This window comes from Capricornis sumatraensis, chromosome 9 (genome assembly GCF_032405125.1).
Source record: "Capricornis sumatraensis isolate serow.1 chromosome 9, serow.2, whole genome shotgun sequence".
Classification (NCBI taxonomy): domain Eukaryota; kingdom Metazoa; phylum Chordata; class Mammalia; order Artiodactyla; family Bovidae; genus Capricornis; species Capricornis sumatraensis.
Genome location: NC_091077.1, coordinates 14,222,970 through 14,250,421, shown reverse-complemented (window position 1 = coordinate 14,250,421; position 27,452 = coordinate 14,222,970). Strand labels below are relative to the sequence as shown.

Below are 27,452 nucleotides of genomic sequence, written 5' to 3'. Positions count from 1 at the left end.
ATCAGCTCTTGAGTCATCACACTTTAAATACTGATAAATATAATCACAGAACCATAACATTTACAACGTTTGCCCCACTATAATGTAACTCAAGAGTTGTACCTGATGGCTTTCTAAATTGGTCGTAATATGGTTTCTCTACAGAGTGTATTCGAAAATGATGGAGGTGGGAAGGGGCCCTTAAGGCTAGCTTGTAGTCATTTCATTCACAGAGCTTCTGTCCAGTGTGTATTCGCTTGTGCATGATAAGGTTAGTGCTAGTGCTGAATGCTTTTCCACACTGGATACATTTATAAGGCTTCTCCCCTGTGAGTTCTCATATGCACTCTTAGGCAACAGGAATTCCTAAAGGCCTTCCCACATTCTTTACATGCATAGGTTTTCTCTCCAGTGTGAGCTCTCTTGTGCACAGTGAGATATGAGCTTGTGCTGAAGGATTTTCCACAGTGATTACACTCATAAGGTTTCTCTCCAGTGTGAGATCGGGTATGTTTCTTAAGGGATGACTGATCAATAAAGGCTTTCCCACAGTCACTGCATTCATAGGGTTTCTCTCCAGTATGGGTTCTCATATGTTTCTGAAGGGATGAAAGAACAGTGAAAGCCTTGCCACATTCCTTACAGTCAAAAGGTTTCTCTCCAGTGTGAATTCTTTTGTGAACGTTAAGATGAGAGCTCTGGCTGAAGGATTTTCTGCAGTGATTACACTCATAAGGTTTCTCTCCAGTGTGTGATCTTACGTGTTTCTTAAGGGAAGATTGAAAAACAAAGGCTTTCCCACAGTCCCTACATTCATAAGCTTTCTCTCCAGTGTGAGGTCTCATACATATCTGAAGGGACAAGGGGCCAGGGAAAACTTTCCCATGTCCATTACATTTTGAGCTTTCTTTCACAGTACACATTTTTTTTGTGGACACTATGGGAAGATCTTTTTCCACAGTCACTGCATTCATGGAGTTTCTCTTCAAAGCAGGTATTTGTTCATGTACTGAGAAGGAAAAGTGTAATTTGAAGGACATAAGATGTTGATTACACTCAGACTTTTCTCTTGTGAGAGTTCTGCAGTGTTTCCTAAGAGATGACTCTTGATTAAAAGTTTTTCCACAATCACTGAATTCAACAATTTTCTCTCCAATGTGAGTACTCAAATGACTCCTAAGAGTTGAGGGATAGCCGAAGTCTTTCCCATATTCTTTATATTTGTAGCATTTCTCGCCCTTGCAATATCTTGTACGAATAAGGTGATAATTCTTTCTGAAGAATTTTCTACAGTGATTACATTCCAATGGGTTCTCACCAGGGTGGGTTGGTGCCTACAGGAAAAGGAGTAAATGATGACTAAAGGCTTTCTTGGGGCTTCCCTGGCAGCTCAAACAGTAAAGAATCTGTCTGCAATGCAGGAGACCTGGGTTTGATCCCTGGGTTGGGAAGATCCCCTGGAGAAGGGCATGGCAACCCACTCCAGTATTCCTGCCTGGAGAATCCCACAGACAGAGGAGCCTGGCAGGCTACAGTCCACAGGGTCGCACAGAGTCAGACACGCCTGAAGTGACTTAACACGCATGAAGGCTTTCTCACTTTTATTACACAGGAACACATTTCCATGTGGATCCTGCCATATATAGGAAGTATATTATTATGACTAACATTTTTGCAATTTTCAAGGTGTGTGTATATTTTTTGCCCTATTCTTTCAAGTTGAAATAGCTGAATACTCTTCCCAAGGCCCCATGGAATTCATTCCATCAAAGAGCATCCTAATTATAGAGTTTTTCTAATCATGGGTGAAGAATGAATGATTAAATACTTAACAGTGGAATGACATTTAAGTAAACGTTGTTGTTGTTTAGTTGCTATGTTGTGTTTCCTTTGTGACCTCATGGGTTATAGCCCACCAGGTTCCTCTGTCCATGGGATTTCCTAGGTAAGAATACTGGCGTGAGTAGTCATTTCCTTTTCCAGGGATCTTTCCAACTCAGGGATTGAACCTGTGTCTCTTGCATTGGCAGGCAGATTCTCTACCACTGCACTACCAGGGAAGTCCAAGTAAATGTTTACTTTTTGATATTTTCTGCAAGGCTGCAAGTGTTGAGGTAGGTTTGGAGATTTCTCCAATTTTATGGGATTAACAAAGGATTTCCTGATGCAGCTTTCTGATGAGTGAATTCTACTTGCCTCAAGTGTCTCCTCTTGCTTGGGTGCTGCTGCTGTTTTAATTCCTTGAAATTCACAGAGATCTCCCAGTCTTAAAAAACAGGAATCATTTCTAGTGAATATCACCATTTTTATGCCATTGGCAGTTTTTTCTCCAGGAACATTCTGCATGAGAATTACATCTTTTGATTCAAGTTGAGTAACCCCATCTGAAAATGAATGGGGAAATTTTTTTTTATAATTATTGGGAGAAAAAGTAGGGGTGAAAGAAAAAAGGAGGCAGGCATGCTATGGATTTGTTTTCAATTAATAACACTAAATATAGGAGGAAAATGTGAGAGAGAAGATGAAACCAGTGATCAGAGAAATTAATTTAGGAACTTGGCTCTGGGAAAAGATGCCAATGATAGGAACAAGCAACGGAAATGAGAGATATTTTACATAGAATTCTGGAGGCTTGAGACAGAAAGCTCATGTAATGGTCTCAGCCTTCTTATCACACAATGACTGACAACTGTACCACCCCTTACAGGCTGTGGCTATTCCATACAATGACCCCTTCCTGGCTGGGACTCACCTGTACAAGCATTTTGGAGAATTCCTCTCTCCTCTGGCCTCAGCTCTTCCTGTGCCACCTCAGTGATTGGACTGTGTTTGCAGAGATGATACCCTGCTCATGGGGAAAGACACATGATGTGGGGAGACTGTGAAGGAGACAAGGAATCTTTCCACAAAACTGATTCCAATACTTTGGTTTTCAAGGATTCTGAAGATAGGCAAGAGCGGCAAAAGAATCAGATTATACAGCCCTTTCACAAAGCACCATAAGATAAATACCCACACACCTTTTCCCACATGATCTGACCCTTGAATTCTAAGCCCAAGATCTGTAAATTACCTAAATTTTTTAAGGACTGAGGAAATACAATCAGTGAATTTTCTTGGGAAGTGATAAGACTACCCCACAAGGGCAGGAACCATCCATTCTGTGTTTACCATGTTTAGCTGTTCTTTTCAGTTCCTGGGAGAGACAAGTGATGAAGAACTAGTACATGCATGAACAAATGAATATGAAGGAATGAGGCCAACTTTACCCACTAAGGCCAGGTTCCTAAAGTTCTCCAACATCACGTCTCTGTACACGATTTTCTGAGCCGGGGCCAGCAGGGCCCACTCCTCCTGTGAGAAGTCCACTGACACTTCCTTGAAGGTCACCAAGTCCTAAAATGTATACATTCAGGTTTAGCCAAGAACTCTCTCTAACTCTGAACCAGAAAGATGATGGGTGAGGCTGATAGGACTTGGGGAGAAGACCCAATGTGTAGTAAGCTCAGACATTCTTCAGAGGCCTCTCATCATTTCACCCAAGTTCTTGGAACTTTCCACTTCTATTTTCACTCACTGGACCATCTCTTTCAGGCTCATGGTTTTTAGAAGCTTTTCTAACACAGCTTAGCTGATATTGCCACAACTAGGTTGCAAGGAGTCTTCTAATCTTATTCAAGATCTAGTACAGATTAAGCATACTACAGAATGAGAAAAGTACTTGGAAAATGAATGTTTTTCCCAGTGAAAAAAAGTCTTTATTTTCCTTCATGGCACCCAGCGGAATATGGAACTAACACTCACCCTGGGAGATTATCTGAAACACAAAACAAATGTTGAAGCCCTTCCTTAAATATTCTCTCTCTCCCATTCTAAGAAGCCCAAAGAACTGAGGGACCCTGAGGCTAGCCTGGTTGGGCTGTGAAGCTCTGGGTCATGACAAGAGATGTACCCTTTGGGAATAGTGATGTTTTTTTGGAAAGAGTAACTTCCCACATACCTGTGACCAGGTTGTCAGAAATCCTGCAGCCGTTCTTTCTTTTGTGTGTCTCCCTCCTGGCTTGGCAGGGTTCTGAGCATGAAGACCTAGAAAGACCTAGAAACGAAGAAAGAAGCCATGAGATTCTGGGCCTGACAGATATTCAACACTTAGAGGCCTTGTAAGCTTCCTCATACTAGCTTCAGAGTAACCACACGCACCCAAATGCACATATAGATACACATAATACAGTAAAGAATTTATCTCCCTACCCAAGAACAACTAGGAATTGGGAATACAGTATGTTCTTATTTTTTTTAAACTTTTCCTTAGATTGAGCCACCAAAATTGCCTAGAGACTAACAACTCAGGAGCAATGAGTCCTCTAGTATTAAAATTCTTCTGTGTAAGAAACCAGGACTCCTCTTGTTTCAGTGTGAAACAAGAAATGTTCAGCATAAGCCAGGAACAGTTTATACCAGAAAGGAAGGAATCTACCACACAGGAGAAAACGTAAAAAGGTTCCCACTGGCTTATGATGGAACAATTTAATAAAGATTAATGATTACAATCAGTTGAAATACACCAAATATAAAACAAAGCCATGAGTCCATAATGTTACTAAAAAACGGTCAATGGTCACTGCCGGAGGTGGCCAGGATATAATTTTGTTATTCTGAAAACTTGTAAAAAAAAAAAAAAATCAAGCCTGTATCATCCTGTCCCCTCCTTTATGAACAACATTTTATTATTACTAAATAGTTGTGATACAGGAAAGTTCTTTCCAGAATAATCATACAAACTTTATTCTAAGTTTCATTTATTATGAAGAAAATGCTAGAATCAGAAAGTCACCATTTTAATGCACTTAGCTAATGACAATCAATGGTTACTAACATATTAGGTGAAAAGTGAATGGGAATATTTATTTTCAACTTCTAGCTTTGAAAAAATTTCAAACTCAAATGTTCTAAAAATTAGTGTAAAAATGATGAGCTTCCCTATACTCTTTACTAATTGTTAAAGTTCTCTCACATTCGCTTCCTTTCTCCTCTCTGTAGGGGTGTGTGTGTGTTTCATCAATATTGAGAGGAAACTACTTGAGAGGAAATTGCAGGTGTCAGACCCTTTTTTCCTATATATTTCAGAGTGTCATAGGAACTTGGGACTTTCCCTAACAGGATCAAAACCAGGATTTAATATTTATTATCTAACATATAATTCATATGCAGAATTTTACCAACTAGTCCAATAATATCCTTTACAGCAGCCACTTTAAAATTTCCCATCCAGAATTATGCCCTCAGACTATGTTTCTTTCATCTTCTTTAATCTGGACCAGTCCCTCGGCCTTTCTTCATCTTTCCAGGTTTGAAAAGTCCCAGGTCAAATGTTTTACAGATTACATCTCAGTTTTAGTTTGTCTGTTGTTTTCTCATGGTTAGATTCACAAAGTTTGTTTTTGGATGATGTATTTTGTAACTGATGCTTGTCCTCAGTGAATCACTTCAGGAGGCATATGATGACAGTGTGTCTGATTACTGATGTTAATTTTAATCGTTGGTTAAGGTGGTATGCAGCAGGTTTCCACATTAAGTGACCCCCCATCCCCCATTTCTTTTTGTAACTAAGAAGAAACCTGAAGGGAATAATTTTAAGACTAAACAGATGTGCTGGGCAACTTTATAAAGGAAGATCAAGCTGATAAACCTTAACATCTTAAAAGAGACACCTGGACACCATGAATTCTGATATGATGCAATAACAGACAATACCAATTATAAAATATTTTTTGCTAAAAAAAAAAACCTAACAAATCCTTTCATCTAATTAGCAGTTTATAGAAGAAGGGTAAAAGAAGGGGACAGAGGACATGCTAATGATATATAGAGGACATAATCAGAAATATCCAGTTTGGAGGAGAAAGAGGAAAGGAGAACTCTTCCTGGTTAAGAGACTTAAGAGGTGTAACAATTCACTGCAATGTGTGGCCCTTACAGCTTAAAAAAAAAAAAGATAATAATGTTATTTATTTTAGGCTGTGCTGGGTCTTCATTGTTGTGCGGGTTTTTCTCTAGTTGCAGTGCACGGGCTTCAGTAGTTGTGGAACATGGGTTCAGTAGTTGTGGTGCTTGGGCTTAGGTGCTCTGCAGCATATGGGACCTGCCCAGACCAGGGATTGAACTTGTGTCTCCTGCACTGGTGGGTGGATTGTTTACTATTGAGCCACCAGTTCAGTTCAGTCGCTCATTCATGTCTGACTCTTTGTGACTCCATGAATTGCAGCACACCAGGCCTCCCTGTCCATCACCAACTCCCAGAGTTTACCCAAATTCATGTCCATCGAGTCGGTGATGCCATCCAGCCATCTCATCCTCTGTCGTCCCCTTCTCCTCCTGCCCCCAATTCCTCCCAGCATCAGGGTCTTTTCCAATGAGTCAACTCTTCGCATGAGGTGGCCAAAGTATTGGAGTTTCACCTTCAGCATCAGCCCTTCCAATGAACACCCAGGACCAATCTCCTTTAGGATGGACTGGTTGGATCTACTTGCAGTCCAAGGGACACTCAAGTCTTCTCCAATACCACAGTTCTAAAGCATCAATTCTGTGGCACTCAGCTTTCTTCACAGTCCAATTCTCACATCCCTACATGACCACTGGAAAAACCATAGCCTTGACTAGACGGACCTTTGTTGGCAAAGTAATGTCTCTGCTTTTTAATATGCTATCTAAGTTGGTCTTTATTTAACTTTTATGCAGAGTACATCATGAGGAACACTGGGCTGGAAGAAGCACAAGCTGGAATCAAGATTGCCAGGAGAAATATCAGTAACCTCAGATATGCAGATGATACCACCCTTATGGCAGAAAGGGAAGAGGAACTAAAAAGCCTCTTGATGAAAGTGAAAGAGGAAAGTGAAAAAGTTGGCTTAAAGCTCAACATTCAGAAAACGAAGATCATGGCATCTGGTCCCATCACTTTATGGCAAATAGATAGGGAAACAGTGGAAACAGTGTCAGACTTTAGTTTTTGGGGCTCCAAAATCACTGCAGATGGTGATTGCAGCCATGAAATTAAAAGACACTTACTCCTTGGAAGGAAAGTTATGACCAAGTGAGCCACCAGGGAAGCTCTCGATTCTTTTTTTATAGATTAGAGAAATATGTTAAAAATTTTTTTAATGTTAAGGCTTTGTAAGGGCATTTACAAAGTTCCTAGTTTCAGCTGGCACCGTAAAGATACATTCCTTTTAAGTTATATGATTTTAGGTTCTCAACTAACAAAGGTCAACAGACATGGACAAAGACTAGAAAATGATCAACATTGACAAATTTCTTCAAAAACTAGAGAATTTGCCTTCAAAAATAGCTATTTCTACCAAAATGGGAAAAAAGGTATTGTTGTTGGATTAAACTACAATTTTAAATATCATCATCCCTTGGAAAATATCACTATAGCTTGAAAAAGCACACTGACTTACAACTCACACTTTTGATCTTGGAACGACATTTTTAATTCCAATATGCAGTGTGCTTTTTTCCCCCCTAAAGTGATTTATTATAAAAACGCTTGCTCCCTCTCAATGCCGAGTTAGTTCAGCAATGCAGCTCCATTCTTTTAAGCATTCTAGTCAAGTGTTAGTCACTCAGTCGTGTCTAATTCTTTGCGGCCCCATGGACTGTAACCCACCAGCCTCCTCTGTCCATGGAATTCTCCAGGCAAGAATATTGGAGTGGGCTGCAATTCCCTTCTCCATGCAGTGTGCTTCTGAGTCAGTAGTTTTATACTGGATGCCCTTTAAAGCAACCTTCCTGAATGTTAAAATAGTCTATGATTTTTTCATTAAACTTATGAGCAAATTTGGAAATGTGTTTATCAAGCGTAATGTTTCCCTTTCTTTCTTTAAAAAATATTTATTTATTTATTTATTGCCTGCACCAGGTCTTTGTTGGAGCACATGAGATCTAGTTCCCTGAACAGGGATTGAACCTGGATCCCCTGCATTGGAAGCTGGGAGTCTTAGCTATGGGACTACCAGGGAAGTCCCTTCCTTTCCTTTTTAAAAGTAATTTAAAAGTTTATTTTTATTGAGGTAATAACGATTTACAAAATTATGTAACCTTCATGTGTACAAAACCAAATGCCTTAATAAGTCTTTTCTGCTGCTGCTAAGTCGCTTCAGTTGTGTCCGACTCTGTGCAACCCCATAGACGGCAGCCCATCAGGCTCCCCTGTCCCTGGGATTCTCCAGGCAAGAATACTGGGGTGGGTTGCCATTTCCTTCTCCAGTACATGAAAATGAAAAGTGAAAGTGAAGTCGCTTAGTCGTGTCGGACTCTTCGCGACACCTAGACTGCAGCCCACCAGGCTCCTCTGTCCATGGGATTTCCCAGGCAAGAGTACTGGAGTGGGGTGCCATCACCTTCTCCGAAGTCTTTTCTAACACTCCCTTATTAAGACATCCCACAGTTCACTATAGTGTGCATTCTGCCTTGCTGCAATAAGTAATAAATCCAACTTGCTTAACTCTGTGTGTTCCTGGTAACCTTTGGCTAAAGACCACTGATAATATCAATAAAAACTGTTAACTTGGGGGTGTGTGGTAATAGTGTTGTGATAATGCTAAAAACTTCTGTTAAAAGTTTGTTTAAAATTTTTTAACTGAAGCATATTAATATATGTGTCATGTTAGTTTCAGGTGTATAGCAAAGTGATTTACTTATATCTATTGTATACATATATATATGTATACGTGTGCGTATATATATATATATATATATATATACACAGACACACACATTTATAAATATATATTATACATATACATATATGGGCTTGCCTGGTGGCTCCATGGTAAAGAATCCACATGCCAGCACAGGAGATGAAGGTTCGATCCCTAGGCTGGGAAGATCCCCTGGAGAAGGAAATGGTGGCCCACTCCAATATTCTGGCCTGCAAAATTCCACGAACAGAGGAGCCTGGCAGGCTATCGTTCATAGGGTCACAAAGAGTTGGACATGACTGAGTGACTGAACACAGCACAATAGATCAAAGTAGAAAATAGTATGATCAACTCAATAACACACTAAAAATGTCTGACAGTACCCAACATTGCCTAATGACTTAAAAATATTTTTAGCCAACCCTATTAAAAAAAAACCCTGAACTTTTAAAATGGGCAAAATATGTTTTTCTAAAGAAAAATACAATGGCCACTAAACATATGAAAATATGGTTATTATTAACCACCAGGGACATGCAAATTAAAACCACAAGATACTACTTGACACTCATTTTGATAATTACTATCAAAAAGACTAACAACTGGTGAGGATGTGGAGAAATTAGAACTCTTATTTGCTGATGGGAAAGAATAATGGTGCAGCTGCTTTAGAAATATTTGCAGTTTATCAAAAGGTTACATATACAATTATCATAAGAATCAGCATTCCACTCCTAGGTATAAACCCAAGAGAGATGAAAATAAGTCCACACAAAAACTTTAGCAGGAGAGCTCACAGCAGCATTATTTACAATAGCAAAAATGTGGAAAATAACCCAAATGCCCATTAAATTGTGAGTGGATAAATGTGATATATCCATACAAAAGAATATTACTTGGCCATTAACAGGAATTAAGTACTGATACTTCCTACAATGTGGATGAACCTTGAAAACATTATACCAAGTCAAAGAGGCCATTCACAAAAGACAAAATATTATATGATTACATGTATATGAAATGTCCAGAATGGACAAGTCTATATAGACAAGAAACAGATTAGTGGTAGCGTGGGCCTGGTGGGTAGTGAGGCATGGGGAGTGAGTGCTAATGTGTACGGGATTTTTTTCTGGGAGGATGAAAAACTTCTAAAATTAGATTGTGGTGAGGGTGGCACATCTCTGGGAATACAGTAAATTACACTGGATGATACACTTTAGTTCAGTTCAGTCGCTCAGTCATGTCTGACTCTTTGTGACCCCATGAATCGCAGCACGCCAGCCCTCCCTGTCCATCACCAACTCTTGGAGTTCACTCAGACTCACGTCCATCGAGTCAGTGATGCCATCCAGCCATCTCATCCTCTGTCGTTCCCTTCTTCTCCTGCCCCCAACCCCTCCCAGCATCAGAGTCTCTTCCAATGAGTCAAATCCTCAGATGAGGTGGCCAAAGTATTGGAGTTTCAGCTTTAGCATCATTCCTTCCAAAGGAATCCCAGGGCTGATCTCCTTCAGAATGGACTGGTTGGATCTCCTTGCAGTCCAAGGGACTCTCAAGAGTCTTCTCCAACACCACAGTTTAAAAGCATCAATTCTTTGGCGCTCAGCCTTCTTCACAGTCCAACTCTCACATCCATACATGACTACTGGAATAACCATAGCCTTGACTAGATGGAGCTTAGTCAGCAAAGTAATGTCTCTGCTTTTGAATATGCTGTCTAGGTTGGTCATAACTTTTCTTCCAAGGAGTAAGCGTCTTTTAATTTTCTGGCTGCAGTCACCATCTGCAGTGATTTTGGAGCCCCCCAAAATAAAGTCTGACACTGTTTCCACTGTTTCCCCATCTATTTCCCACGAAGTGATGGGACCAGATGCCATGATCTTCGTTTTCTGAATGTTGAGCTTTAAGCCAACTTTTTCACTCTCCACTATCACTTTCATCAGAGGCTTTTTAGTTCCTCATCACTTTCTGCCATAAGGGTGGTGTCATCTGCATATCTGAGGTTATTGATATTTCTCCCGGCAATCTTGATTCCAGCTTGTGCTTCTTCCAACCCAGTGTTTCTCATGATGTACTCTGCATAGAAGTTAAATAAGCAGGATGACAATATACAGTCTTGACATACTCCTTTTCCTATTTGGAACCAGTCTGTTGTTCCATGCCCAGTTCTAACTGTTGCTTCCTGACCTGCATACAGGTTTCTCAAGAGGCAGGTCAGGTGGTCTGGTATTCCCATCTCTTTCAGAATTTTCCAGTTTATTGTGATCCACACAGTCAAAGGCTTTGGCATAGTCAATAATGCAGAAATAGATGTTTTTCTGGAACTCTCTTGCTTTTTCCATGATCCAGCAGATGTTGGCAATTTGATCTCTGGTTCCTCTGCCTTGTCTAAAACCAGCTTGAACATCAGGAAGTTCACGGTTCACGTATTGCTGAAGCCTGGCTTGGCGAATTTTGAGCATTACTTTACTAGCATGTGAGATGAGTGCAATTGTGTGGTACCTTGAGCATTCTTTGGCATTGCCTTTCTTTGGGATTGGAATGAAAACTGACCTTTTCCAGTCCTATGGCCACTGCTGAGTTTTCCAAATTTGCTGGCATGTTGAGAGCAGCACTTTCACAGCATCATCTTTCAGGATTTGAAATAGCTCAACTGGAATGGCATCACCTCCAGTAGCTTTGTTCGTAGTGATGCTTTCTAAGGCCCACTTGACTTCACATTCCAGGATGTCTGGCTCTAGATGAGTGATCACACCATCGTGATTATCCGGTCGTGAAGATCATTTTTGTTGGTAAAGACTGAAGGCAAAAGGAGAAGAGGGCAGCAGAGGATGAAATGGTTAGAGAGCATCACTGACTCAATGGACATGAATCTGAGCAAACTCTGGGAGGTAATGGAGGACAGAGAAGCCTGGAGAGTTACAGTCCATGGGGTCACAAAGAGTTAGGCATGACTTAGCAACTGAACAATAACAACAATAAAAACTATTACAAAAAATAATGTTAATAAACAACAACAAAAAAGCAGCATAAAAGGAAATGTCTTTAAACCTGAAAACATGTCAAAAATATACAGCAAGTGTTTCAATTTACTAGGTAAAAGCTGAAGGCCTTTGAAACACAGAAAAACAGTGGCTCCTTCTACTAAGCATATTACAGACAGCACAGTAAATTGGGGAGAGTGGACAAGGATGGGGAGACATGATAGGCTAGAAGATAATAAAGGAAGAATATCATCCTGCCATTCCTGGATGATATGACAGTGTGTAAACATCCAAAAGCATCTACAGGTAAGATTAATAGAAAACTAAGAGATATGCAGCTTGCTGGATACAGAATATAGCTCTGAGGACTCAAAACAGAACAAGGGGGCAGTTTGCAGTATATAGGAACAGCACTTATGACCCAAAAACTCAAGTTCTAAAAATCGACCTTAAAATTTAAAATACTAAGTCCATAAATATGAAGAAACATGGACAAACCCATTCAGATGGGAACAACTCAATTGTCCACCAACAGGATGATTCCACACAACAGAGCTGTAGAAGAGGTTTTTTTTTTTTTTAAAAGGCAGATCTCCGTGAACTAATGAGAACTTCAAGACACGTCATTAACGTAAGAATACGAGACACAAGAATGGACATCTTACGGAAATGCAGTCTGACTTCGGCGAGGCTTTTTAAAGAGGGTGGACAGGAAATGGAGAAAAGACCCTGCACACGTGCCCTGTCCGCATCTCCTCCTCGGTACAGACCGATGGATTGAGCAGTCTTTCTGGATATGGGAAAAGCGAGGCCCCAACAGGTAGGGATGGAGTCGGTCGCTGCTGGGAGTAAAAGCGGCGGGTCTTGCAGACCCATGCACGCAGCTAGGGCTAGCAGTCGCGCGAGCAGCTTGGCAATAGACGCTGCGGTCCAGAACAGCTCGCGCCTTCTATCATACCCATGACCCTTCCCCGTTCTCCAAAGGCCACCCCAGACTCGAGTCAGAACCTGCGCTTGGGTCTGGCCGGATCAGATGCCAACGGATCACGCCGTTCCCGGAGGCGCACTTCTGCTTCTGGTCTCGACCTTAACTCTGAAGAGTGGGCAGGGCTGCTGCTGCTGCTGCTGCTGCTAAATCACTTCAGTCGTGTCCAACTCTCTGCGACCCCACAGACAGCAGCCCACCAGGCTCCCCCGTCCCTGGGATTCTCCAGGCAAGAACACTGGAGTGGGTTGCCATTTCCTTCTCCAATGCATGAAAGTGAAAAGTGAAAGTGAAGTCGCTTAGTCGTTTCCGACTGTTTGCGACCCCATGGACTGCAGCCCTCCTCTGTCCATGGGATTTTCCAGGCAAGAGTACTGGAGTGGGGTGCCATTGCGTTCTCCGGTGGGCGGGGCTAGGATGCAGCAAAGCAGAGAGTGGCTAAGGCCCAGTGAGGCTGCTGGGCCACAAGCTGAGGACAAGCCCAGTAAAGTTTGGGGGCTTGCCAGGTGTGTCGTGTTAAAGAATCCACCTGGCAATGCAGGAGATGGCAGGTTTCATCCCTAGATCGAGAAGATCCCCTGGAGTAGGAAATGGCAACCCACTCTAGTATTCTTGCCTGGAAAATGCCATGGGCAGAGCAGCCTAGCGGCCTGAAGTCCATGGGGTCACAGAAGTTGGACAGCCCGAGAACCCATGCAGGACATTTTATTTTAAGCAAAAGAGGCTTTCAAGTAAAGTAACTTACTCTTGATGTCACATTAAAATATAAAATGATCCCCAGGTACATGAGCCCAGGTCTTTGACTCCATTTGCTCTCCCCAAGGGAAAACGTAGAGGTCCCCAAGATTTTGAAAAGGAGACCGAGCAGTCAAAAGGAGTCCAAACTTCACTTCCTCAGCCATTATGGATTCTCTTGTGTAGTCAATGCCTCTCCCTTCTTCCTAACCAAAATAAGCCCCCCAGAAGTCAGAGACCTTTCTGTCCCAATTCTGACTTAAACAATGATTATCCTGGTATTAAAAACAAATAACCAGAGAGTCTAGATCAGACTTTAAGCTACCTGCTGAGACAGACAGACAGAGACAGGCAGGCCACTACAAATCTGAGAATGGCCAAAATCTGATACTAATAATGACAAACACTGGTAAAGATATAGAACAGGAAAGCTCATTCAGTGCTGGTGGAAATACAAAACTGTACAACCACTTTGGGATACAATTTGGTGGTGGCTTACAAAACTAAACATAATCCTACCAAGTAATACAGGAGTCACACTCTTTGATATTTACCCAAGTAAGCTGAAAATGTATGTCCACACAAAAACCAGCACATGCATGCTCTGGATTTTTTTTTTTTTTTGGGGGGGGGTTGTTTCTTTGCACATGAACATTTATAGCAGTTTTACTCATAACTGCCAAAACTTAGAAGCGGTCAAGATGTCCTTCAGAAGGTGAACAGATAAGAAACAACAGATTACCAGAGCTAAATTGAATGAACTATCAGGCCATGAAAAGAACTTGAATGCATATATATTAAGTGAAAGAAGCTATTCTGGAAAGATTAAATACTGTATGATTCCAACTATAAGACGCTCTGGAAAAGACAAATTGGAGATCAGTGATTGCCAGCGATTAGTGAAAGTGATTGGTAGAATATATAAGCAGGGCACAGAGGATTTTTAGGGCAGTGAAAATACCCTGTGTGATACTATAATGAATATATACCATTACAGTTGACCCTTGAACAACAAGGGTTGATCTGAACAGGTCCACTTATATGTAGATTTTTTTTTTTTTTCAATGAGTACATACTAGAGTACTACACAGTTCATGGATGGTTGTATTCATAGGTGCAGAACCCGGAAGGCTGACTGGTGAGTTGTACTGGGGTTTTTGACTTTGGAGAGGGTCAGGGTCCTTAGACCCCATGTGTTTAGCATTCAACTGCAGTTCTCAAATGAGATTCATTCAAATGAGAAATTCACATCTGATTCAATAGTTTTATGCCAGCTTCATCATTCCTGGCCTCAGGTTCTGCTTGGCACCTGGAAGCCATCTATTTGGGTACCCTCAGGACTTACTGTTACATCAAATTAGTGTCCCCCACCCCTGTCCTAAATATTTTTATCCATCAGAAGTAGGAGCAGTGTTTGGTGGTCCTGAAGTGGAAGAACCTTGAGGTCAGGGCCAAAGATTATTAATGATTATAGCAGGGAGCAGAGCAAAGTTTGGTGAGAAGAGACATGCCACTTGTCTGAATTTCTGGGCTGTCTGACCCCTTCTGGAACTTCCTTCTACCTCCTCCCTCCCAAATTAAAACAATGGAATAGACCTCTTCAGTGAATTCTCCTTTCTAGGCTGTATCCCAATGAATAAGCAGCCTGCCCTCTGTTTCTGTTGGGTGCAGCCTTGTTATTTCCTCTAGGAACAAGAGGCTCTGGGTTTCTAGTGAGGTGCATGAGTATGGATGGCCAGGGCAGAGTCACTGGCAAAAGGTGTGTGTGCTTGTATTTACAGTAGAGCTCAGGAAGGCCCTCTCTTTTTTCTGGTGATATATGATGTGGACCATCTTTTCACACGCTTATTCGCTATTTGTATGTCTTCTTTGCTGCTGTGTCTACTAAGGTCTCAGTCCATTTTAAACCAGCTATTTGTTTTCTTATTGTTGAGTCTTAAGAGTCTTTTATCAGTTGTCTTTTGCAAATATTTTCTCTAAATCTGTGTTTGCCTTCTTACTCTCTGGACAATGCCTTCAGCAGAGCAGAAATTTTTAATTTTAACAATGTCAGTTTATCAATTATTTCTTTTATGGATCATGTCTTCCATGTTATATTTAAAAAAGTATTGCCATTCCCCAAAGGCTTCTAAGTTTTCGCCTGTGTTATCTTCAAGGAGTTTTACAGTTTTGTATTTAATACCTAGGGCTGCAATGCATTTTGAATTAACTTTTGTTCAGAGTGTTAAGGTCAGTGTCTAGATTTATTCTTTTGCATGTGGATGTCTGGCTGTTCCAGCATCATCTGTTGAAAAGAATTATATTTCTACATTCCATTTCCTTCACTCCTTTGTCAAAGATCAGCTGACCATATTTATGCTTAACATCATTAGTCTTTAAAAATGAGAGTATATACAAGAAACAAACTGGTATGATTGAACTTTTTTGTTTTTTCCTTTCATTTTCACTGCAGTGCATGGTTCCAGGCCTCACTGCTTTCAAGCAAAATGAAGTGATCATTCTGCAACAAAGCTCTGTTGTATTCTTTACTTTCATAAGGATTCTTGTAGAGTTGAGCTGATAGTTGACCAAAATGAAATATTTATCCAAAACTTCCTCAGAATGACATATATGGGAATATTTAGCCAAGTGAATTCTATGTAAAGAAATATATTATGAGGGGTATTTCAAGTATCTGCCAAATTCACAATGCTCAGAGACTGAAAAACAGGTGAATGACACAAGCCTCAAATATCTGTCATGGTTATCGTGCTGCTTTTCTATTTTATGGAACTGTTAAACTTCCACTAGTGGAAGGGAAGGAATTATACCTTGTGAATCTTACCATGTCTACCACGTTGGATTTTTTCCCATTCAAAATATTCCACTGAGGTGCTGACCTTCTGGTATTGAGACAAATCTCCCAATCTGAAATAAGATTACAAAAAATTATGTTATTGGAAAATAAATGGAAGGAAGGTGTTAAAAATGAAGGCCAATGTGTATTTACTTTTAAACATTGACTTAAAATATATTTAGAACAGAAAGAAAGAATAACTTAAGTTTGGCTGGATTAAGAGTTTGGCATGATAAGGTGCTGTGGTCGAATTGGTAGGTGATTTACTAAGAAATGATTCTATAAGTGCTGAAACTGACTATGAACAGAAAGCACCATGGAGGAAAACAAAGGTGAAAGGAAATGGACAAAGAGCTTAAGGCAAATGCAAAATTTAAATTAAAAAATGGGACAGATTGTACTGTCAGGTCAAAAGAAAGTTTCCAAAAGTGAGGGAAAAGTTAAAGAGAAGAAAAGTTTGGACTTCTCTGGTCATACAGTATATAAGAATCCACCTGCCAATGCAGGGGATGTGGGTTTGGTCCCTGGTCCGAGAAGATCCCACTTGCTGTGGAATAACTTAGCCCACATGCCACAACTGCTGAGCCCGAAAGCCTAGAGCCTGTGCTCCACAACAAGAGAGGCTACCAAAATGAGAAGCCTGTGCACCACAACAAGGAGTAGTCCCCACTTGTCACAACTAGAGAAAGCTGCAAACAGCAACGAAGACCCAGCACAGCCAAATAAATAAATAAATAGTTAGCCTTTTCCCCCTCTTGGAAAACTTTCCATTTTCTTCAGCTTTCCTCTTAGTTCTACCTGAAAGATCAGATGAGGTCTGCATAACTGGTGCCCTGCTCTGAGAGGAAGATGCCTGATATAAGACTAACATGTAAAGGGATGACAAATACTTCCATAAATAAGGGGCCGAGAGTCTGCTCTTCAGGGATACCAAATACTCTCAGGTATAACTTGAGAAACAACAAAATGTTCATGGCAACTTTATCAAACCAGTAAACTTTAAAATAAAACTAAAACGCACACATATTCACATTCTCTCTCTCATTTTTCACAAAATAGATTCCCTATCTTTTGCCTAAAACCCAAGCTCAAGCTTATATACACAATTAAGTCCTAAGCCTTTTATCCTAGAAAAAATAAAATCAGTACAACGGACAGATCTTCATTTTTCAAGAGGAAGCCATTGTACTGTAAAGTCTGTGACCTCAAAGGTCACTAGATCCTACACCATCACAAACATCCTGGCATCAGGCAGTTGCCATCTCCATCAGTTGTGCACTTGAAAAAGAGGAAGGGAGACCCAAAGCCTAGACAGGTTTCATGTTCTGCCACCATCAACCCCAGGGCTTGATGGTCCTCAAGCCCCTTCTCCCCTCTACCTGGACATATTCATAGTGATCTCATCCAATTATGTAGCTTAAGAGCACCTCTCTCTCTCCTAATGATGTATCTCACCACAACTAGATTGTGACCTCTTCTGGTCTTAATTTTCTCTAGTGATAGGATTAGCAATAGTTCTGAGCACGTTATAGACAATAAATGCTGGAAATGCATCACTCCTCCAGTGACAGCACAAATTCTCAGAATCACATGTCAGCTCCCTGTCTATTATAGCAAAATGAGGGCACACAATCAGCATGGATGATCGGACTGAATTAGTACATACTGGGATGATGGTATCATTCTCTTACGTAAATGAAAGGCCCTAAGATCTGAGGAAATTTAACTTGGACTCAGTCCCTAAGCAGGTTCTGTTGGAATAAAAAACTCTGTTTCACTAGAAGGAAACACATCTACCTGGAAGGAAGAAGCATGTGCTTTTATAAAAGAATAGAATAAATTTCCTACTCACTTGAAAATAATTTGTCAGATATCCAGTCACAGTCCTTTCCCCTTCTGACTTCTCTTCATGAAGACAGAAAAAGTCCTGAGAAAGCCTTAAGGAGAAGAAACAAAACCTGAGAATTCAGGCTGCCCACAGTTTCCATACTCACAAGCCTGGAAACACCCCACACTAATTCTAAGTAAACACATACACACTGCTGCCATAAAATGCTCTACAATCCGCCTCACCTGAAATTAGAAATGGATTTTGATAAAAAGGAAAAAAAGTTTAATAATCTAATTTCATTTTACAGATAAAGTCTAGACAGGTAAAATTGGGGTTTTTTTTTTTTTTGGCTAACAGTGATAATTCATCATGTAATTAAGCAGAACTTCTCTCACAAAAATGGGCAGACTTATCCTTCTCTCCCCAAGTCCCAGGATTTACACAACAGGATATTGTTATATACTTAAGCACCCTCCTAGACAGCCCAGAAGCAGGACTATGTAGACCTAGACCACAAAGACATTCTGCTCACAGGCCAGTAAAGAACTGTCTCTGAAAGGAGCATCAGCAAGTACTTGCCACAAGGGAAAAAATCAAGGGCTGGCATCTGTGAATCTGACAGTGAAATCTGCCTTATACATGTTATTCCCGAAGTCTCTTCAAGACAGTTCAATTCCGATTAAGTAGTAGTGGGAGTCTTGCCTCATGCCATCAGTCTTTAAGCAGTAGGCATTACTGATTTGTCATCAAGCATCATTTATTAGCCATCGCTCTGTAGAAGACAGCCATTATATATTATGTGAAACTCATTAGAAACTGTAGACATGAATATAAATAATTGTCATTTACTGAGGACCCATTATGTACTGGAAACACTGAAAGCTCATATGATTATCGAGTTATTCTTACTGTCATTCAATAGTTGAGGCAATTCATGTGCAAACAGCAGTAGTAATTGGTCCAAGATCACCACTTAGGAAGTGGTGAGCCAGAGCCTGAATCGAGGTTACTCTGTCTCAAAAGCCTGAACTCCTAAGATTATTGTTAATTCTCCAATATGACTGGACAGTGATCACGAAATAGTGTGCAGGAAGTGATTAACTTAGCAGGTCTGGGTTGCCCAAAATTTTTGCTAGGAATATGAGTATGAACCTATGATGTAAGAAAAGATATATTTTAATTGGGTTTTTGAAGAATAATAATATGAGAGTATGTTCACAATATAATTTATATGGAAAGGAGGATATAAAGTTATAAATATTTTTTTTTCTTCTTTTCTTCTTTCTTTTTTCTTGGACTGCCTATTTATTTATTTAAAAAAATTTTTATTTTTACTTTATTTTACTTTACAATACTGTATTGGTTTTGCCATACATTGACACGAATCCAATGTAAATAAGTAAGTTTTTAAAATATTTTTAAAAAAATTACTTATTTACATTTTTGGCCACTTTGTGTGGCATGTAGGATCTTAGTTCCCCAACCAGGGATCGAACTTGTGCCCCCTGCAGTGGCAGCATGGAGTCTTAAGCACTGGACCACCAGGAAAGTCCTGAAAATATCGATTTTAGATATCCACTGAAAGGCCTAGACACAATTAAACCCCAGGAACACTGAATCCATGTATCATACAGACCTTGGTGTCTACAAGGAAACAGGCTTCTTGGAGAAATCATTGATTATGGTCTGTTAACAGTCAAGTTTGGGGCTTCTCTGGTGCCTCAGCAGTAAAGAATCTGCCTGCAATGCAGCCAGGAGACCTGGGTTTGATCCCTGGGTTGGGAAGATACCCTGGAGAAGGGCATGGCAACCCACTCCACTACTCTTGCCTGGAGAATTCCATGGACAGAGGAGCCTGGCAGGCTACAGTCCATAGGGTCACACAGAGTTGGATATGACTCAAGTGACTAAGCAGCAACAGTCAAGTTCAAAGTGAACTGGGAATTGATGCTCAAAGACTTATAGGGATGTGTTGGAAGGACACATGAATCAAATTAAAAGGACTACTCCTGGCCAAGTTTGGGAGAGCCTGAGCATCAAATAACAGCATCTGTTTATAATATGATAAATGAAAGAGAAATAGGGGAATATGTTGTGAAACCCTGAAAGGGAAAAAAAAAATAGAGAAGGCAGGGTAAGTGGGGAGAGAAAGCTCTTGTTTACAAAAGACTGACAGCAAGAGAATGGAAAAATTTGGAAAAAAAGAAAGAGAATTAGAAACAACAACAACAACAAAAAGCACTTTTCAAGACCCCAGTGTAAAAATAGGTAGAAGTGAAGATCAACAAGTGATGCTAAAACCACTGGGTCAAAGGGCTAGGCAACAGATTATTCCCCTGTTGCCAAGTTATCACCCTCAGATTGTTGTTGTTTAGTTGCCGAGTCATGTCCAACTCTTTTGTGACCCCACAGATTAGCCCATCAGGCTCTTCTGTTCATGGGATTTCCCAGACAAGAATCCTGGAGGGGGTTGTCATTTTCTTCTCCAAGGGATCTTCCTGACAAAGGGATCAAACCAGCATTCCTGCACTGTGGACAGATTCTTTACCACCGAGCCACCTGGGAAGCTTATCGCCTACAGATTACCACAAAGAAAAATGTGACTGTGCGAGACAGAGATGGGTACCTTAACTAAACACGTTGCGCTCCTAATACACAGTGGACCAGTTGCATTTATGTGCCTCCTGATGTGACATAACATGAAGTACACATCACCTGGGAAATTTTCAAGTCTTTAAACCTGCAGTCTAATGCAGTAGTCATTGCCTTGCTCTATGTGGCTATTGTGAGTATGAAATGTGGCTAGTGAGACTGAGAGGCTGAATTTGTCATTTTACTCACTTTCAATTAAATTTTAGAAATAAAACTGTTCAGTTACTAAAAAAATCTTTCAGTATGTTTGGAGCAATCTGGGTTTCCCCAAATATTTTTTTCCAACAGTCAATTTTCTGAAAGCTAAATACAGATCAGGAATTTCTAATAAAAATTTAGCATCCATACTGAGGTGAGCTTAGGTGTAAAATACATATCAGAGTCCAACAACTTGGTACAAAAGAAATGTAAAATTTCTCAGTAATAACTTTCTATTAGCTACATTGGTCATTAATTTCACCAACAGTTATATATTAATAACTGGGTAAATTGGGTTAACTATGATATACTATTAAAAATAACTTCCCATGTATATTTTCTCCTAATTTGACTACTAAAATTTTTAAAATCACATTACATTTGTATTAGATACTACTGGCTGTACCAGGTGACTCAGTGGTAAAGAACCTGCCTGGAAAGGCAGGTGACCTGGGTTTGACCCCTGGGTTAAGAGGATCCCCTGGAGGAGGGAATGGCAACCCACTCCAGTAGTCTTGCCTGGAAAATCCTATGGACAGAGGAGCCTGGTGGGCTACAGTCCATGAGGTCACAAAAGACACAGACAGGACAGCACACACACCCTAGACTCAATGTCCATTTTATGAGATACACAATTACATGAAATTATAGGAAAACATCACCATATGGGAATGCCAGCATTTTTCAGTATAAATCTCCTGGACTGCAGGAACCAAAAATACTGGCAAATGTTTTAGGTAAAACAGATGTAAAACCTAAATGCAAGGTGCAAACCTTATTTGAATCCAGCTCCCTCCAAAACCAGACAACTATAAAATATACTTTTGGAAAACTGGAGAAATTTTGATTTTCTTGGATGTACAACGGAGTTTTGTTCTCAGCAGGAAACTGTCCTCATACTTAGAAATCAATGTCTGCAATTTACCATTAAATGGTTCATCATTTTATATATATATAAAATGACAGACAAAATCTTAAATTAGTGAACTTGGATTCATGGATATTCCTTTTATTGACCACAAATTTTCTTAAGATAAAAATTTCAAGATGAGGGAATTTCTTGGTGGTCCAGTGGTTAGGACTCCGCACTGTCAATCCCGTGGGCCAGGGTTCACCTCCTGGTGGGGGAACTAAGATCCCTCCAGCCGTGCAGCACGGGCGAAAGAAAAAGAAAGAAATTCTAGATGAATACCTAGAATAAAAATCTACCCGTCAAAACTCATCTTACGTAAATTCAATTCCAACGGCGGCTACTAACGGAAAACAGCCTCGATTGGCTTCCTTCCCAGAGGCTTCTATATTTTGAAGGTTTGGGGCTTTACGTGGCTCTCATATGGTAAATTTATTATTTATATGAACCCCTTCACTCCTGCTCTTATTAAGATCAAACACACGTGCCCCCTAATAACCTACAAAGGTTTCTTCTCTTTCCAACGGAATATGACTTACCAAACTTCAATGATCGACAACCACGGCCGGAGTAAAGCCACCGAGAGCTCACCGGGACCCGGGGAGTCGAGAAGGACGGAGATGCTATTTCTTTTCCTTGTGGAGGAAGGACCCAACGGCTGCTCTGGAGGCTTGTGAAATCGGGAGCAACGCGGACGGAGAGTAGGCCGGGCCGGTCCGCCTCCTCCCGGAACTGCCGCCGGGACTCCGGCGGGCCCAGTGGGTCCGAGCTCTCGGAGGAGGGGCCGCCGCCCCGCAGCACCGGCGGGAAGCCAGGGCGGCCAGGTCAGCCCTCGAGGCCACTGTCCTTTGACTTCAAGCCTCCTCTTGGGTCTGTTCCCCTCCTGCTTGACCACACAGAGAGGAGACGAGAGAAACGAAAATCTCACCTCACACCCGAGCCGGGGCACACAAACAACAGACCTTCCGCGTTGCCCACGCGCAAATACAAACGCGCAGGCGCACTTCCAGGGCCCGCGTGCAGCCTAAGGGGTGGGGCCTCGGAGGTTGGGCGGGCCCTAGAGGCCACTGCTTCTAAAGTCCCGGATCCGGGAGTTATACCCTTTTCCTTCCGCTGAGAGGCACTGAGGCGCAGGTTCTGGACCCGCATGGCGAGGCTGTGGCCCAAGATTGGCTCGGAGGTTTGCTTTCCTCAGTAGTTCATGCATCTTACATAAATGACAATTGCTTTCAAATTTGGGTGCATAATTGAATAGTCATATCATAGAAGGAGGCAGATAATTAAGGTGACAGTGCACAGTTCACGATAAGCTTTAGGAATCCTAAATACGTGAACCGTGAACTTCCATATGTTCAAGCTGGTTTTAGAAAAGGCAGAGGAACCAGAGATCAAATTGCCAACATCCGCTGGATCATCGAAAAAGCAAGAGAGTTCCAGAAAAACATCTATTTCTGCTTTATCGACTATACCAAAGCCTTTGACTATGTGGATCACAATAAACTGTGGAAAATTCTGAAAGAGATGGGAATACCAGACCACATGATCTACCTCTTGAGAAACCTGTATGCAGGTCAGGAAGCAACAGTTCGAACTGGACATGGAACAACAGACTGGTTCCAAATAGGAAAAGGAGTGCGTCAAGGCTGTATATTGTCACCCTGCTTATTTAACTTCTATGCAGAGTACATCATGAGAAACGCTGGGCTTGAAGAAACACAAGCTGGAATCAAGATTACTGGGAGAAATATCAATAACCTCAGATATGCAGATGACACCACCCTTATGGCAGAAAGTGAAGAGGAACTAAAAAGCCTCTTGATGAAAGTGAAAGAGAGTGAAAAGGTTGGCTTAAAGCTCAACATTCAGAAAACGAAGATCATGGCATCTGGTCCCATCACTTCATGGCAAATAGATGGGGAAACAGTGGAAACAGTGGCTGACTTTATTTTTTGGGGCTCCAAAATCACTGCAGATGGTGACTGCAGCCATGAAGTTAAAAGACACTTACTCTTTGGAAGGAAAGTTATGACCAATCTAGATAGCATATTAAAAAGCAGAGACATTACTTTGCCAACAAAAGTCTGTCTAGTCAAGGCTATGGCTTTTCCAGTGGTCATGTATGGGTGTGAGAGTGAGACTATAAAGAAAGCTGAGTGCCGAAGAATTGATGCTTTTAAACTGTGGTGTTGGAGAAGACTCTTGAGAGTCCCTTGGACTGCAAGGAGATCCAACCAGTCCATTCTGAAGGAGATCAGCCCTGGGATTTCTTTGGAAGGAATGATGTTGAAGCTGAAACTCCAATTATTTTGGCCACCTGACGCGAAGAGCTGACTCATTGTAAAAGACCCTGATGCTGGGAAAGATTGAGGTCAGGAGGAGAAGGGGACGACAGAGGATGAGATGGTTGGATGGCATCACTGACTCAATGGACATGGGTTTGGGTGGACTTCGGGAGTTGGTGGTGATGGACAGGGAGGCCTGGCGTGCTGCGATTCATGGGGTCACAAAGAGTCGGACACAACGGAGCAAATGAACTGAACTGAACTAAGTTGTCTTTCAGCAAAAGGAAACGGAATTTTTAAAAATTTATTTTACTTTATATTGATGTATTTACTTCACTGCACTGGATCTTAGTATTGGCGCACAGGCTTAGCTGCCCTGCAGCATGTGTGATCTTAGTTCCCCCACCAGGGATGAGCCAGCGTCCCCTGCATTGGAAGGGAGATTCTTAACCACTGGACCACTGGGGAAGTCCCCAGGAAAGGGAATTTTTAATAGCTGTTATTCAGTTTGGTGTGAGGACTTGTTTCTCAGTGTTACATCATGAACTATACAATTAACCTACTAAATCTGATTTAATTATAATTTATCCTCAGAAACTTTGTGTATTATTTCTTTATTTTTGGCTGGGAGGCTTGCAAGATCTTAGTTCCATGACCAGGGATTGAATCCAGGCCCCCTGCAATGAAAGCACTTATCCCTAAGCACTGGATCACCAGGGAATTCCCAGAAACTGTATGTCTTTAGATAACAAAGTTTTCCAGAGATAAAAATATTTCTCTTGAGGGGAGGTTAGATCAAGTGAATATAAAAGTTCAGCAGAGGATGAGATGGTTGGATGGCATTACCAACTCAATGGACATGAGTTTGACCAAGCTCTGGGAGATGGTGAAGGACAGGGAAGCCTGGCATGCTGCAGTCCATGGAGTCAAAAAGAGTTGGACAGGACTGAGCAACTGGACAACAACAACAACACCTAGAATCAAAGTAGAAGAATAGGGAGGTTGAAAGGCTTGGAGATTATGGTTGAGAAACTGGAAGAAGTAGGAGGGGATGTTAGTGAAGCCTTGTGACATCACACTTCCAGGTGTATTGTTTTGTCATACTAAAGTGAAAAGGTATTTGGAGTCAGGATGTAAAGGAATACTAGAGAAAGCTGAACAGAGATCTACTACTGTGAAGTATGCTGATTTCAGAAGAAAAGAAGCCAGAATGGCAGTTGGGTTGGGGGGGCCACAGGAAATGTGGGCACATGATAGAATTTATAACCCTTTTTTTTTAACAAAATAATTCCCCTTAAAATTATTTCTTTTAAGAGGATAGGAGTGTTTCAGAGATTAGTACAAGGAATGAGTAAGCTCTTGACTATGAAATCTGCAACAATAGATCATAGTGCCTCTAGTTCTTTGAGATTGTTGTTGTTTAGTTGATAAGTCACGTCTGACTCTTTTGCGATCCCATGGTATATAGCCCACCAGGCCCTTCTGACCATGCGATTTCCCAGGCAAGAATTCTGGAGTGGGTTGCCAGAACTGTGCAATTGCAGAGGCATTGTGGGGTTTATATTGATTCATATGGGTCTATAATCTTTCTTTCCCCCACATCTGTAGATGAGAAGTCAGTTATTGAGAAAAGTAAATCAGAAAACTGAACTAATTAGTGAGTCGGAGAAACATGAGTGGAGGGTCTTTAAGGGAAGCCAACATAAATTAGTATATTAGGACACCAGAGCCTGAGAGATTAAAAAAGGGAAAAAAAATCTTTCAGGTGTGAACCTAATAGTGGCTCTTCATTGAGTCAAAAGTTCCCATCTAAATAGGTTAGTGGGGATGAAGAACTGAGAAAGATGTGTTGAGTATTAACGGTCCCAGAGAGGCCGGAGAAGGCAATGGCACCCGACTCCAGTACTCTTGCCTGGAAAATCCCATGGACGGGGAAGCCTGGTAGGCTGCAGTCCATGGGGTCGGGAACAGTTGGAAACGACTGAGCGACTTCACTTTCACTTTTCACTTTCATGCATTGGAGAAGGAAATGGCAACCCACTCCAGTGTTTTTGCCTGGAGAAGCCCAGGGACGGCGGAGCCTGGTGGGCTGCCATCTCTGGGGTTGCACAGAGTTGGACACGACTGAAGTGACTTAGTAGCAGCAGCAGCAGCAGCAGCAGCAGCAGCAGCAGAGAGACAGGCAAGGTTGGGAGAAAAAGACGGAGTGGGAGAGAAGGTGGAAACATATGGTCGGTAAATCCCACCATTGAGAACTTTTTATTGCTTCAAGAAAGGTCCATGGAAGACTGAGAGAAATTAATGGTGGAGAATATGTCTCAAGTGTCTTAAAAAACTGAATGTTTGATGGCAACTCACAAGCAGAGTTATTTTACCTTGCTGACCCAAGGGCCATTTGTAATGTAAGTTTTAAACATATTCATGCCCTCTTGGTGTATGTGTGTGTGGCATAATATCTTGACATGCAAATGAAGTTTGGGGTGGGGGTTCCATTCTGTATCTGCAGAGTGACTATGACAATAGGATAACTGGTTCTGTGGATACCAGTAAGCCTCCTTTTCCAGCTGCTCGTCTCCCCAGTGGGCTCCGGTACAAAGTAGCCACGGTGGCAGGGATGAAAGTTATAGACGGGCTCAGCAAAAACCTACCACCTCGGGACTTCTCTGGTGGTCCAGTGGTTAAGCATGTGGTTAATTTCTGTCTTGCAATGCAGGCAACAGAGGTTCAATCCCTGATTGGGAAACTAAGATCCCACATGGGAATATTCAACTAAGCCACGCCCCTAGGCCTGGTCGCGTCCCAGCTCCGCCCCACAGGCCTAGTCAACCAAGCCCCGCCACGGGCCTGGTCCTGCTCCAGCGTCATCCAACGCCAAGTCCTCGGCTGATCCGGCTCCAAAACCCAGACGCGTCTCTCCCTGGAGGAAACTAGCACCTCTCCGGTTGCTGCTGGAAGCTGCAACCGCCATCCCAAATTTCCCAGCTCCCGAGACCCAGCCCCTTACGCTGTACGTGGCTCGGAAACCGGAAGCAGTAGCACGCTTCTGCGCGTGCGCGAGCGGGCGGCCTTGTCTTCTTGCATCTCTGTCTAAATCTGATAGAAAATTTGCCATCCAGTTCGACCCAGCCGGCCCAAAGTCTGGTACTCGGGAGGTGGAGAACTCGGCCTTGGGATCTGTGGTCAAAAGGCTGCCGCTTGGGCTCCCCGCCCCTCCCGGGGTCTGTAGCAGCCGCGGCTGGTCCCAAACTCACTGAATCAGGAACTCTGTGAGGGTCCAGCAGTCGGGGTGAATCGGCTGCAGGCAAGAGTTGAAGGGCCATTCTCGTACTTAATCGGCCTCCAAAAGCATCCTCTGGTC

The 27,452-nt window shown here is 41.8% G+C and overlaps 1 protein-coding gene across 1 annotated transcript; it reads right to left on the bottom strand.

Moving 5' to 3' along the window:
• LOC138086078 (zinc finger protein 177-like) lies at nucleotides 1-18,159 on the bottom strand. The gene is given in 10 exon segments (XM_068980859.1): nucleotides 1-308; nucleotides 310-899; nucleotides 901-966; nucleotides 969-1,313; nucleotides 2,281-2,363; nucleotides 2,732-2,824; nucleotides 3,249-3,375; nucleotides 3,980-4,075; nucleotides 16,210-16,292; nucleotides 18,074-18,159. Coding segments are annotated over 9 exon segments (1,509 nt in total). The 5' UTR covers nucleotides 16,213-16,292; nucleotides 18,074-18,159; the 3' UTR covers nucleotides 1-202.
• Between the last annotated feature and the right edge of the window lie 9,293 nt (nucleotides 18,160-27,452).